The sequence below is a fragment of the Uloborus diversus genome, chromosome 8 (assembly GCF_026930045.1).
Source record: "Uloborus diversus isolate 005 chromosome 8, Udiv.v.3.1, whole genome shotgun sequence".
In the NCBI taxonomy this organism is placed as follows: Eukaryota; Metazoa; Arthropoda; class Arachnida; order Araneae; family Uloboridae; genus Uloborus; species Uloborus diversus.
The window spans coordinates 134,718,285-134,734,116 of record NC_072738.1 but is presented as its reverse complement, the minus strand read 5'-3'; the positions used below and the strand labels follow the sequence as shown (position 1 = coordinate 134,734,116).

Here is a 15,832-nt window from a genome sequence, read left to right as displayed (position 1 = left end):
GCAATCTTTAGCAGTTTGGATTTTGAAAGAATAGAAAATTTTATCTTGTTTGCGTTGCCGCATCCGCGTAAAACCGAAACTCATCCGCATAAAATAAAATAAAGGTGTCAAATCTTAAACCGCGTATAATAGAAACTGCGTAAAATAAACCCGTGTAAAACGAGGGTCTATTGTATGAATGAAAATGGCATGTAGTAACAAGATGTATCTCAAGAACAAATCAGCTGCTGCTTTGAAATTTGCTAAGAAATTCACTCTGAATTGTTCAATAAAACTTATAAAGCTATGATTTTCTTACTTACATAATATTTTATAATTAAAATATAAATTAATTAATCAAAACTCAAATGAGTATTGGTTTCATGTAACCTTGCCCTCGGGTAATAATCATTACGACAATGTTCCTAATTAAAATCACTTATGTTATAGCAGCTCAGTGAAATTATATAGGGTTTAGTTCGAAATGTTAAAAATATTTTACGTAGACATTAAAAGTATATTAGTGCATAATATTTATGCACTTAAAAGCAGATTACTTGACCTTAAGGGATCCTAAACATAATTTTAAAATCAAGTCATGAAAATTTCATTACAAAACACTGTATGCAGAAAAGGGGGGGGGGGGTAATTTTTCAATTTTCGAGCCCCTCCAAAATTTATTTTTGAATCTGCCCCTCATTTTAAAAACCTGTTTTTAAAAAGGATTAAAATCATGTAAACAAACTAGCTAACTGCCTGAGGGCAACATAAATTTTACCACAGTAATTATGACTGACTGAGTTAAAACTAAGAATTTTTTTTAGAATTGCACTTTTTAAATGTCATTTGTACTTCAATCAGTAAAATTTATTCTGGACTTTTTTTAGAATTTTATGAGAGTAGATATTTTTGTTTTACGTGCAGTAGAACTTCAATTATCCACGCTAATTGGGACTGCTGGTGCCTCAGATGTCAGAAATTTCGGTTAGTAGCAACTTTTTATAAAATCTTGTCAGAATCGCAAATTTTAAAAATGTATCAATTAAAAATACAACACAATATTTTTAAAACATGAACCTGTTAAAAGTAATTTCTTACAGTTAAAGAACTAAAATGGAAAATAACTTGTAGTAAGTTTTAAAAAGTTGATTGAATTTTATTTTAACAATACCAAGTTGAATATTGCAAGATGAATATTTTTTATTTTCAAGTCGAAAATTCATTTTATTAAATTTACATTATTTAAAAAAAATAGACTTCACTATCTGCTCGGTTGACAGAAACCTCGGTCTCCTCAGTTATGGGGGGAAACCAATTTAGGAGGCAGAAATTTTAGTGTTTCTCGTGAATTTTTTCAACATTGAAGGAATAATCAGAATTTATTCAAACTTAAAGGGTATTTTATTCATATTTTGAAGTACACTTCGTAATTTTGTCAAGTCATTTCTACCAGAAATAGAAGAGTTAGAAGCTGATGTCCATGGATAGTCACCATCAGAGCTTGTTGCTGGTGTGCATTCCTGAAGTCACCATTTTTATCTGTAATCATTAATTTTTTTCTATCTTTAACAACATATTTTCTCAGAATATAAACCTAATTCTGGTTAAAAAAAAAAAGTAAAACATTTTATGCTTTTGAGGTGTTTGATCACAAAATTCATGTTTTTCTACCATTTTTGTTCATTTTTTTAATAATAATATCATCCCAGAATTAGGTTCATATAGAATGTAATTGAATCGAGAATATTCACACAAAATTTCAGAACGATTGGCCTATAACATTTTGCGCTAGAATGCACACAAATTTAAAAAAGGTAGTTTCGAGAAAAACGAGAATGAAAAAAACTGCTGTGAACATTTTCCAATCTTCACTTTTTTAAGTGCTCATAGCATTGGAACTAAACGGAATTATAAATTGAAATTTTGGCAACATATTCTTGAATAGTTCTACTAACATTTTATGACATTAAAAAACGAGCTGATGTGTGCATCACATAACTTCCTTTTACTCCAATTTAATGTTATTTTCTCATTATTGGCAGTTTTAATGTGACTCAATAGTTTACTCTCTAAATATCATCAACAGTGGCCAAATTCAAACCAGATTTTTAAAAAGAATCGCCAAACTTGTTGCCTAGTTGGCGACAAAACTTTGCGACTAAAAGACTGGCGATATATCGCCAAGTGTCTGCCAAATTATAACTCTACTGAGTTTATATCAAAATTAACAATGATTTCCCCCCAAAAAGAAGCAAAAGATCCCCTTTGGAGCATCTGAATGCAACCAAAATGAGAGGTGCACAACTAGACCCCACTAGGAGTCTAAGTTCCAAATTTCAATTTTCTAGCATATTCTATTCTTGAGTTATGCAACATACATACACACATACATACGTACATACAGACGTCACAAGAAAACTCGTTGTAATTAACTTGGGAAGTGTCAAAATAAATATTTCGGGTGTTTGTACATTCCTAGGCATATATCCACATGTGATTGGGTTGAAAAAGAAATTCAACATTCATTTGGGGGTGAGTAAAATGGAACTTAAAGCCGATTTTTGAGTGAAAATTTTTTCGCGAATACAATACTTCCTTTTTGTAAAAGGAAGTAAAAAATGGACTTTTTGCCCAGTCCAAACTGGTTTCCCCCCTTAAACAAAGTTTTACTGTACTTAACTATTTATTCAACAGCAAATTATATTAGAAATACGATTGCATTAAAGTCAATGATAACATGACAATAAATATAACAAGTATAATTTTATTTTACATTTACACTCGTACAAATGTTTTGACACATACATTTCACAGGCAACTTTACAATAGGAATTAATGCCACAAAAGGCACACATGAAATTCACTCTTCTTCCAACAAGTAGCAAATGAGAAATGCTAATGAAAGTGGTTGTTGAAAAATTGAAGAATGCTTTACAAATGGAGACAAATTAAAATGGCAAAAAATACACATTGCAATGAATTAATGTTATGAGGTTCAATGGAGATAAATAATGAAAAAAAAAGCTACATTGATATAAACTTTCAAAATAATTCAAATTAAAACTATCGCAAAAAAAGTAACAAGATAAATTTGACATGATTATTTTGTTACAAAGTAAAAGATACAGAACAATGTTATATAGTTGTAGAACAATGTTATAGTTACCACACCTTTTGTTTTAAGCACATGAGAAACCCTTCCAAAGATGCATTAGTTAAACGTTCATTCTTTTCACACACACATCCCTTTTCTTACCATCCACACAGACAATACACAATAAGTTATTTCTTCAACATAGCAGCAAAATCACTGTTTGAAAGTGGTTTGTTCCCTTCAGAATTATTTTCAGTCTCTGACTTTCGTCCATTTTGGAAGCGATTAGAAGTAGAAGATTTGTTTCCGGCAGAGGGTCTCATAACAGATCGTGGTAGTAAAGACAGCTGGGTTCGTCCACGGCCCCGCCTACATAAGAAGTTTATAACTTTAACATTGACACCATGAGTTGAATTCACATCAGTTACAGTCAGGGTTTGAAAATATCATGATATTTTTGGAAATATCTTATATTTTAATATATATTGGATATTTTGATACATATCCTACGTTCTTAATCAGCACAAAAGTAAATGCATCCTCAAATCATTATTTTCTTATATTATTATCACAATATTTTTCTTTCATTAATTATACCTAATATTTCATTTTTCATTTTTATAAATTTTAATGGAGTTCCTTTAGCATTAGCTGTTTTACTCATTTTTCTTCTGTTAGCTACTTTCACATAGCTGTATGATTCAGAAATAAAAAATATGCATTAGCCATTGCACAGTCATAAAACATTTTTCTTTTTTTTTTCAGACCAATGTTTAATATTTGATTAGGCACTTTTAGTCAGAATTAAAATTGTTACATTACTAATAATTTTATGAATATAAAATACAAGTAGAAAAGGAATATTATAATACTTTGTTATATTAGTGATGTATTAATCTATCATATTAATATATTACATAACTTTGGTTATTTTGAACAATAAATGAACAATATTACTATGATTAACATAATTTTCATATTGAAAATACCATGCTTGAAAAAATAGATATTGAAAATATCAAAATATGATATTTTCAAAATAAACATTGGGTATTTTCGTGACATATATCGACTGATATATATCAGCAACAGGTTACAGTTAATTTTAAAAAAGTAATTCAATAATAGAGTAAACTTCCGACTAACCGGGGGCAGATTATCCGCAGCCTTTCACTAAAAAAAAATAGTTTTTTTCTGTGGTAACTAACTGAATGTAGATAAATACACATAGCTTCCATTTTAGGACTAACTCATAAAAATTATTAAGAATCAAGTTTCAATGTCATACATCTATTAGAATGAATACTACGTTAGTTCAAGCCCTTACCAAAGGTCTCACCACAGGAGCAATAAATTTTTGATGACGGTCACTCCCCTGGGTATTAAATTTGATTTAGGGAGAAACCTTTGAGTCTTGCCAATCAAGGGAAAAAAAAGCCAACTGATAAAAAAATTAAGAGGCACCATGTTTTAAAATTGCTCTTAAATTTGGAGTTTGAGTGAAAAATTTGCCAATGTACTTACGGTCCTTTGACAGATGAGCCACCACCAAGGGAATCAGAAATTGAAAAATTGGAGAATTCTTTTTTGGGTTTCCTGGGAGGAGGATTACTTATAGCCACTGATATGATGTGATCCATTATTTGAGTTCCATCCATTTTGACTACTGCATTGGATGCTGATGCCTAAAACAATATTATTCAATATGCATAAAGGCTTTTAATACTTATTATATTCAAAGGAAACTTACTGATTAAATCATACATTACATTACAATATGATAGATAATCAATGCAAATCTCTAAAAAATTTAAATTCTGAAACTTTATTTTTCTTTCCATATAGCCTGCCATTAGGAGAAGAAAAAAAAAATCTGAAACTTTTTTTTTGAAAACTAACTCAACAGGCTTGTGATGAATCAAAGTTAAGTCTAATAGCAATTGCAAAGATAAACAGTATGAATTTATAAATCACTCCATTCTTACATGTTATATAAATATCTAAATAAGCAGGTGTTACATTCTAATTGTGATGAATGCTTTCATGAAACATCATCATCTTAAAAAAGAAATGAATTGCCACAAACCTCATCTTGATATTCAACATATGCGAGACCTTTGGAATGTCCATTTCTATAAGTAACTATTCTCACTTCTTTTAAGGAACCATACTGAAAAACAAAGATTTTTAGTTTACACATTTTATAAAAGTTGGCTGAATTCAAATATAGTTTTTTATTCTCCTGCTTTATTGAATTCACCATTGAAAAAAGGATTTCCTCTTGTTATGGTTTTAATCAAAGTAAATTTTTTTAAAAAATGTATCATATACACTTAAAATCAAGTTAAGTGTGAATGAAAGTTCTTCAGCATTTTTTTCATGTTGATTACAATAGAAAAGATGTTATTTTAGTGTCTTATCACTCAAGGAATAAGTTCGTTTAGATCACTACTTCAGTAAACCCTTGTTTGTCACAGTTAATCCTATCCAACTTCAACAGTGATAACTGAATTTCGATGAAGTAGTATTCTTTATTTATAAGTAGAATATTTACTCAGTTAAGAGCACAAAAAACTTATTCACAACCTTTTAAAATGCACTTTTTGACATAATTAAAGTCCTTTGGATGGATTATATGTCCCCCTCCAAAACTCAGAAATATAAAAATTAGATTCTAAACTAAAGGTTCCACGTACATGCCACCTGTGGATTTTCTCTCAGAACCCAGGAAATACAGCATAAATCTTTGCTGAAATTTAAGATTTTTTTTATTTATTTATTTATTTATTTTTTAATTTTATTATTCTTTTTTCGGCCCAAACTAAGAAATAATCAGCAGATTTCTCAAGAATCTGTGATGAACATAGCAGCGTAGAGTTATTTCTGCTACCGGAGCTAACATTAATCTTTATGTTATAAAGTTAATGTATAAAACATAAAATAAATATTTCATTTTATCAGTAAACTTAATTGATTTATTCAGAGGACCCTTCCATTGTTAATCAAAATAATTACTTTCATTGCTTCGTTTTTTTTTTTTAGATATGAAATTTTTTGACTGAAATCACAAAACTTGTTTCCAAGAACACCTTTAAATATGTTAGTGTTTGTTTCAGAAAATAATCCTTAAAAATTTTACTTTATTATTATTTTACTTTTAAAATTATGTCATAATAATATAAGGTTGTAATATTATTATAAAATAATGTCAACAGTCTCAAAAAGTCCCTATTGCATTATGGTCAACCATCCCAATACTAAATTTTTAAAAAGCAAACAATAATTATCAATGAGAATTTCATACCAACAAATAAAAATATTGATACGAATCAATGTTGATTGAACAGAAACATTTTGAATACGTAGCACGCATTTTAGGATTACAAGGAAACTTGCAAAATCAATGCTTGCTTTTTCAATGCAAAAGGGAGCTTACTGATGAAAGAGTGTCCAACAAGAACTTAGAAGGATTTTTTTTTTTTTTCATTAATTTAATCTTTATAAATTTATCCGCTCATGCTTTATATATTTTGTCATCTACTAAATCCTAATTTCAGTCCCCAAAAAACAAATACATTCTCAGTGTAACAACTCCTCCCACAGCAAAGAAGAGAAATAAACTTAAAAAGGGAAAAAAAACTTTAGTCAATGGGTACCCAAAAGATAAAGTATTTTCTGCACTTTGGGAAATTCTATGTTTTGCCAAATGTAATGGATTGAATAACTAGATATTACAAGAATGACATGCAATTCAACTATGATTAAATTGAAAAAATCCATCGTAAATAAAGCAGATTCTCAAAAAAATACAGCATATAGCTATTTCAAGGCTGCAATGGGGCCACTTCATCAGTGCAAAAAACTCAGCACGCAACCAGAAAGTAATGAGAGAACTGAACGCCATCCATGTGGACACCAGTATTTATACCAAATGGGTCAATCAATAGGAATTCACGACAAGATACAACAATCAACCAATCAGCGAACTACAAGTCAACCCCATGGCACGCAACAAGGGGGGAGAAAACCAATTAGAAGGCTTGAAACAAAAAGAATGGGAGAAAATGAACAACCTGAAGAAGCAAACAATAAAAATTGCTTCCAAATATCTGGAAAAATGGAGTGCTGGAAAAATCACTGACTAGGGAATAAAAATTTTTCCAAATATAGTAAGTTTCCTAAAAATAAAGGTCATAGACCGAAGAACATTTACAAATAATTTTGGCGAATGAAAAATCAAAACAGTGGCCAGAAGTCCAACAGTGCTGAGCAATGTAAGATCGAGCAAGTTCTTTATGTTTAACATAAAGAACTTGCATAACAATTCAACTAGGTTAGAGAAGGCATATATACTCAAACCTGCTTTCGTGGGGTCTTTTCTTGTGCGAATTCTTTTTGTGCGGTATATGATTATTTCAATCAGATTGGTACTCATTTCACAAAACTATTTATAAAATGAATGCAAAATAGTATCTTTTTTGGAGTTCCATTCAGAACAGTTATCATTATTCGGCAAAATTTGGAGCTTCATTGGGCACAATTAAGCATCTTTCGGCAAAACTTGGAGATCCATTCGGCAGAATTTGTAGTTTTAATTGGTAAATTAATCATCATTTGGCAAATTTGGAGTTCCATTCGACAAAACTAATACAATTAGGTAACAATTTGGAGCTCCATTCGGCAAAATTATTATCAATCGGCAAAATTTTAAGTTCTATTCGGTAAAACTATGATCATTCGGCAACTTTGAAGTTCCATTTCACAAACTGAGACACATGCGAATAAAATATTTTAAAATGTACACATGTGTATTTTATAAACCAGATTATAAAAGGTTTGGCGAGATTTCAAGTAGATGCAGTGTCTTGAATTCGTTTAAAGGAGCAATTCCTAGCTATTTCATAAGCTTTTGGGTTATTTTCTACATGAGACTTTTTTTGTGTGATGCCTATTAACCACATCAACAAAAAAAGAAAAATTTTCACTGCATTGCGAAAACTTTTTTATAACAATCCATGTAATTTTAAGCAATTTTTTTTTACGTGGTTCCTATCCACAGCACAAAAACTGGTTTGAGTATATTAACTAAGATCAATGCAATCTTACAAATTGCGTAAAAACCTGCAAGTGCTCATGATTTTTTTTTCTTGAAACATTTTCTACCTTAATGCACGATTCTTCTACATTCTAATTTTAGTGTCCAAGGCAATCTTTTAAAATCAAAACCTTAAAATACTTACCTCTTTAAACATGTTTTCCAAGTCTTCTTTTGTTGTTGAAAATGGAAGATTTTTTATGAAAAGTTTATTCCTTTCTAGGCCTAGGCTAAACTAGAAGATAAAATTAAGATGTCAAACTAAAAATCAGTTTTAAATGAAACACTGAAAATCAAGAATGATAAAAGGGAATTATTTGTTACAAATGACAAGAGAGCAGACATTAATAACATTACAACACTTAAATTCCTACATATTTAAACTGAATAGTATACATGGAAAGAACTGGTTAACATTCATAAATCATAAACAAACGGAAAACATGCATCCTTAATAAAGGTATGTCATCCAGACTGATGACTTACCATTAGCCCTACGATTTGGAAGAGAGAAAATGCCTTTTTTTACACCATATTTAAAAGAATTACTTTAGTGTAGCAGATTTACTTTTTATTTTTATTTTCTACACACACACAATTGACTTAAAACACTCATCTTCAATTTCAACACTGATCACAAGTAAATTCATCACAAACTTTGATCAGAAAAATTAAAATGTCTTCAGTGCCCCTCCCCCCCCCCAAAAAAATAATAATAAATAAATAATAATAATATGGCTACAACAGATTTTTGCATCAAGTACTTGGATGTAAAATAAGGGTTAAATGTTTTTTTCTCTGAACAAAAGGGCATGTTGCATCAGGTATGGAATATAAAAGTTTTCATACTCGGAAAATACTTAATTTTTGAATTTGCAACTCCAACAAACTATAGGGAGCACTGCAGCCAACGGCTAATGGCGGATGAAAAAAGTAAAACAAACGCACGCCGTAGCATAGAAACTGCTAATAAGCCCAGTAATTTTTGTTTGTATGCATCATTTTTTTATTTTATTCTTTTAAAAATAACTTTTAAAGTCTTGTGGATATTCTGGCCCACGTAGAAAGAAATGAGAATTCAAGAAGCATTACTAAATGCTAGAAATTAATGCAAATTTTGTTGTTTGTAGTTGTAAGCAGCCATTTCCGCGATATTGAATTCGATATTTATCCATTCTTGATGGAACTACATTTTCATTGTGGCCATAAGAACACTATAAATATTTCATGTAACAAAACCTTTGTTTACCAGTGTTATCAAAAGATGAAAATGATACTTCTTTGTCTTGTTTGGCTACTAATTGTTCTACATTTGTAGCTGAGTTATTTCTCAAACTGCTAATACGGTTAATTTGATTTTTTTTCTATTTCGTATGTTTCTAATTTCTGAATTATAATTTAACTATTAGGACTCGACCGATGCATCGGCGCCGATGGTTCAACAATTTAGCCATCGGCATCGGCGGCCGATGCTAACTTGCAGGAAACATCGGCCCATCGGCCTTAAAAAACATCGAAAAGCCGATGGAATTGGTCGATGTTTTTAGAAAAAAAAAAGTACCTTAGTTGTTTTACTTTTTAATACAAAGTAAAGTGAGTTATTGTTTTCACATAAAATTGTTTACTTAAATTTCAGTATGAATTTTTATTTTAATCACCCCTGAAAGAGTTTTTAATACTGCATTCAGGTACCAAACAAGTTAATTATTGCGTTGTTTCTTGCGGTTGGATGTACGTAAGTATCTCTCATAAGTCATAACTCAAAAATGGTAAGCTGTAGAAGACTAAATTTTCGCGTGTGGGGTGTGTGTACGTTCCAGTTGTGCAATTCCCTTTTTGTTTTCAATCGGGTGTTCTAAAAAACCTATTTACTCATTTTTTGTGGCTATTAATTACTTATTTCAAGGCAAAACTAATACAGCGCCTCAGACTGACGATCATTTGGTGATATATTGCCGAATTGGAGACCATGGAAACAAATATGAGATGGCGAAACCGGTTTTGTTTTGTTTTGTTAGATTCTCGTTGAACCGACGGTAATTTAGACGGTCTTTTTTGTATCGCTTCGGTGGAGCTACAAGTTTGGGGCCCGTCGAAATACATTTTGGGGCCCTATTTCTCTATCATAGAAAATGTAAAACATTTATCGTAAGCATTTTTGTGACTCGGGCCCCTACGGTTATGGGGCCTCTCGCACAATTGCGACATTTGCTATATTTTAAATCCGCCACTGCACGTCAAAACCAACTCGGGTGCAAGTTTTAAAAGAGTTTTTCTGCTCAATGTTTATGATTACTTTGAACTCTATTTTTTACGACTATTTTTTGTATTTCCGAGAACACTTGCGTGCCCCTCCTCCCACTCCTTCAATTCCTGAAATTAAACTGTAGTTGTACTTTTGAGTTGTTTAAAAGTAACACCATTCATAAAATTAGAGGTTTTTTTTTTTTTTTTTTCAAGCTTTATTTTTTGTTTAGGAAAAATTTAGAGGATTAATGTAACAAAATTGATTAAAGACGTTTTGAATAGTGACATAATTCGGAAATCAAAGGGACTCTTGAATTTTTTCTTCGTAAGTACTGAAGTAGATTCAGAAACTCTTCCGAGGCGTTAGTGGTAGCGGTTCTGTACTAAAAAAATGAGGCCGAAGTTTAATGTTGTGAGTAACCCCAAAATCAAAGGGTGACCCTCCTAACCCCCCCCCCCCTCGTCGTGTCAAGCATTTCTTACATATTTAGCGATTATTTATTTTGGTCAAGAAATGTCATTTTGCGTATTTCTTATATTTGTTTCACCTATATTTCGTAATGCGCCATCTTTTTTGCATCATCAATAGCGATCGATTTTTTTTTCTGTTATAAGTAACTATTTTTATGTATTTATATAAAATCAATGAATAAGTTATTTTTGTTTTCATCATATTTTTAATAATATGTTATAGAAAAGTTTAAAGGATTTTCTATTATGCAATTTTTTAAATTTCAGAAAATTATTGTTAAATTGAAAAATTTAATTTGAACTTGTTCGTAGTGCTTCATAAAAGATTAAACAATCAAATTATTCAATATTTCGTGTGCAAACATCAGATCAAGTAGTATATGTATTCAGTTATTAACTTGGTGTAAATATTGAATTTGTTTATTGTAGTTGCGTTTTAAGAACCTCGCTCTTTTCATGGCTATTTCTTTTTTCAGCAAAATTTATGTCACTCTTATAGCTTTTATGAAAAATACAAACTTTTTTATTCATAAATTTTAAATAAGTATAAAAATATTCCTAATATGATTTAATATTGAAATTTATCTGTTACCTTTTTTGTTTAATTTGATGACTAAAAAATGTCTACGTGCAATTTTTCCACTTTAATTGCGTTATTTGTTGACGGTATCATAGTTTTATTCTTATTTTTTTTAATGATAAAACATAATTTAATGTTTTTTAACTATGTTTAATGTACCTAAATCCATACATTATTACAATATTACTGAAATCTTAGTTATATGTTCAATTTAAAAAAATCAATTGGTTATTAAACAGTTTCTTTGTTTTTCTTCCTTTTTTTCTTTCTTTCTTTATTTTATTTTATTCTTTTTTTTTTTTTTTTTGGTTATTCTTTGTCTTCCATCATACAGCAGTCAACAAAGGAAAAACATAACTACACCCTATACAGATTGTACGTACTACGATCCAAAAGTTCGGGGGACAAGCTGTGTAAAACCTTACCCAGAATAGTTCACATAACCGAAGCACATCCACCTTCAAAAGGTCACCATGAGGGACTATGTCAGTGTTGCCAGATGGTCAAATCCAGATTTCCCCAGTTCCCTTCCAAATTTTCCCCAAAAAGCGATGTTTTCTATCAAAATTCCCCAAATTCAAAAATTATTTTTCCACTAATATTTTCATAAAATGAATCGACTTCCCCTGATATTTTTGTCTCTTGAAAAAAAAATTTCCCCCCAAATAGCCAAATTTTCTTACAAAATTCCTCAACTTTTTTTTTCTTCCCAATTTCGCTTTTTTTTTTTTTTTTTGTCTTTATCTTTTTTTTATCTTTACTAATAATAAAGCTGAAAGTCTATCTCTCCGGATCTCTCCCTCTGTCAGGATCTCTGTGACGCGCATAGCACTTAGACCGTTCGGCCGATTTTCATGAAATTTGGCACAGAATCAGTTTGTAGCATGTGGGTGCGCACCTTTAAGCGATTTTTCGAAAATTCGATTTTGTTCTTTTTCTATTACAATTTTAAGAACATTTTCCCGAGCAAAATTATCATAAGATGGAAGACTTAATTACCAAGTTATCATAATGTGGAACCGTAATGTGGGCAAGCCAATTGGCGAGAAATTCACCATGCATTATTTGTAAATATACAGGGGAACCAAAATACCTTTTAATTTTCTACTTCGGGCAAAGCCGTGCAGGTGCCACTAGTCATAAATACAAGCGCCTGACCGAAAGATAAGAAATAACCAAATATTTTTTTTTCTACTCGCATTTACTACTCTGCTTCTTTAAATTTTAACTATGATTTTTGTACATATTTATCTAAGAATATTCTTCATCACACTTATTTTTGCCTGTTTCACGTATCAACTAGTAACTCACGCAGAACTATTAATGCGAATTCCGCACATAATATTCCACATAATACGAAATACGAATTCCATAAAGTTGAACAAAACTAAACCAACGCTGTTTGATACAAACAATGCAACTACCAGATGTCAAGACGCAAATTTAATTACAAATTTTCCCGAGGTTTTTTCCCCCAGGTTTTCCCCAAGAAAATTTTTTTCCCCAAAGAATTTCCCTCAAAACCCATTTCCCCAAAATTTCCCCAGAGAGCACCGGATTTCCCCAAAATGGGGAAATTTCCCCCGATCTGGCAACACTGGACTATGTACTACTTCCAGCGTTCATATAACTTTTGGAAACACTCCTGGAAGCCATTTTTCGCTACCTTCTGTGATGAAGCTTTATCTTCTCCTGACGGAAGAAAGCGGTGTCCATGCAAATCTTTTTTGCTGGGAACAGGTAAAAGTCATACGGAGCTAAGTCCGACGAAACGTTACGTTATTTGTTTGTCATATCAGAGTATTGACAAACCAAACCGTGCATCCTCAACATGAAAGTCGTCTTCTCACGATGAAGTTAAAGCCTTACAGGAAGTTGCAAAAATGGCTGCCAGTGCTTCTAAAAGCTATACGAACGTTGGCAGAAGTGCATAATCGTTCAAGGTGACAATTTTGTAGATAGATGTGCTTCGGTAATGTGAACTATTCAGGGTAAGGTTTTATAAAGCTTGCCTCAAACTTTTAGATCATACTACGTACATATGAGTTTTCAACTTACTATTACATAACGTTATTGAGTGACGCAAGTTTACGCGGATGAAGACATCACAAGTGTGTTTGCGATAATTAACTAAGGAGGAGTTCAAAATGGAAATTTCGGTCATCTATATGTTCTTAGGTACATATGCATGTACAGACGTGCCGAAAAAACTTGTGAAGTTTAAATTGGGTGATCGTAAAATATCAATTTAGATCGAAATCTGATATATATATTTTGTGATTACAATTCCTTATTCGTCGAAAGAAAGTAAAGTGAAATGAATCAGTGATCCTTTAAACCTGACAATCTTATCAATTTATTTCTGTTAGATTTTTTTTTTTTTTTTTTTTTTTTGCCATCGGCCAACAACATCGGCCATCGGCAATCAGCCATTTGGAGGAAAACAATCGGCCATCGGCCATCTTTGAACAATCGGCCAACAATCGGTATCGGCCCATCGGCCAAAAAATGCCATCGGTCGAGCCCTATTAACTATGTCATGCATCATCAATAAAATTCTCACGGATACATGGCGGTAGTTTTCCTTTTAATTGATCTTCCATTTTTTCTTTAAACTTATCGAATTCTGTAATCTTTCTACCATTTTAATCCACAAATGATAAAAAATAAAAATGGTTTATAACTGACATGAGAAATCTTGCCAAGAGTTCTCAGCTCGCACTTTAGTTTATTTCAGTTTCCTTAATCATGTCCGTTTTAGGTTTCAAAAGCAAAAGGTATTTGGTGGTTTTATGTTATTTTGGTATATTACAAGCATAATTCGTTTTGGTTATAAGCATCAAAGTCATTTTAAATGGCAAATAGAAATACTTCAATTTATGACAAAAATAAATGCATTTTATGACTTTGTAATTCAACATAGATATATAATTTTTTTTTAAATAAACAACAGACAATTTTTACCTTAAACTTTGATTGAGAAGACAATCTATTCTTTTTATCTTCACAAGGGGAAACTAACATTGGTCTGCCGTCTAACATTTCACGATCTTTTGTCAAAGCTTTCTTAGCATCTTCCTAAAAGAATAAATAATGAAAACAAATTTCCACACAAATATTTAATTTCAAAAACATCAAAAATATGTTTGAACTTTGTTTTAATACTACGCCCACTTAATTTGTTTCAGGTGTTGGTCTTATTCCTGTCTTTAAATCAAGGTACATAAATTTTGATATACTGCTTAAAAAAGTTCAGTTGGTCTTCATGAAACTTCACACATAATTAGAAACTCAATACTTATTAAACTTTTGCACTATTTTGCCATAACTCTGCATGCTAAATAAGAGCTATGCAAAGTAAGTAGACAAGTTTTATTTAATTTTGTCTCTTTGCTATGATTAGTCGTACTTTTACTTAGAGAAGGGTGTAATGGAAAAATCTTAAATTCCTTTAATCAAAAAAGTTTGGGAACAATTGGCATGGGGTTTTGAAACACTAGTTTGGGAACCTATGGGATAAAGTGTATTAAGACATTCTAAAACACCAATTTCCCCTTTTTTTAAATAAAACATTAAGTTAATTCTTTTTTGGAGGCATATACAGACCCTTCATTTGGGTAATCAATAGGGGGGGGGGGGTCAATTGAGCCCCCAGTTGGAGATAAATACAACAGACTATTTGAAAGACAGAAATGTAATGAAAAATTTAATCAAACTGCACAACCTTTATTCATTATGCAGAAGAACAGAATCGATAGAACATTACACTTAAAAAAGATAATTTTCCAACTCTATTTAGTTGCTCCAACAAAAGAAAAAGTGATAAAACTTACTTCAGATTTGTAGACTACATAACAGAATCCTTTTGATCGACCTTTGTAATCTTTTACAAGCCTTACTTCCTCTAATTCGCCTACCTAAAAAAAGTAAAAATAAAAATAAAAACAATTCATTTAAATATTAAAAAGCTTCTAAAAAGTTAACCCATTCAATGATCAGCTCGAAACCCCTTAACGCGCATGCCGCAGATAACGAACGGAGTTGCTTTTTGCTACGTTATAATAACGCTTTTCTCCCCATTTTGCTCTCGGAATTTTAGTGTTGTTTTTGCTGTTCAGCTTCCATTCGAAAATCGCTTCGCTTTATTAGTTTTTTGGCACTGAATTAAATAGTTCAATAAAATACCAGGTTGCTAATATGTGCTGAAATATTTATTAAATTTACACAGTACATAACGGGAAAATAATAAACAATAGAGGATAGGACGAAAAGCAATTATTTTTATAACAGTAATTATTTTATTGAGTTATTCTTATTTTTGCTTTTATCTCAGTATATCATTCTTTTCTTTTTATACACGTAAGAA

At 31.1% G+C, this 15,832-nt stretch overlaps 1 protein-coding gene across 1 annotated transcript in view; it reads right to left on the bottom strand.

The window, feature by feature from the left end:
* Positions 1-2,728: 2,728 nt before the first annotated feature.
* The window catches only part of LOC129227364 (squamous cell carcinoma antigen recognized by T-cells 3-like), a 64,324-nt gene continuing 51,220 nt past the window's right edge, over positions 2,729-15,832 (bottom strand). Inside the window, exons 18-23 of the mRNA XM_054861911.1 lie at positions 15,300-15,383; positions 14,431-14,544; positions 8,314-8,403; positions 5,160-5,243; positions 4,598-4,758; positions 2,729-3,442 (exon numbers count right to left, since the gene is read on the bottom strand). Coding sequence (XP_054717886.1) covers positions 3,262-3,442; positions 4,598-4,758; positions 5,160-5,243; positions 8,314-8,403; positions 14,431-14,544; positions 15,300-15,383 — 714 coding nt within the window. The 3' untranslated portion in view covers positions 2,729-3,261. The remainder of the gene's footprint in view (positions 3,443-4,597; positions 4,759-5,159; positions 5,244-8,313; positions 8,404-14,430; positions 14,545-15,299; positions 15,384-15,832) is intronic.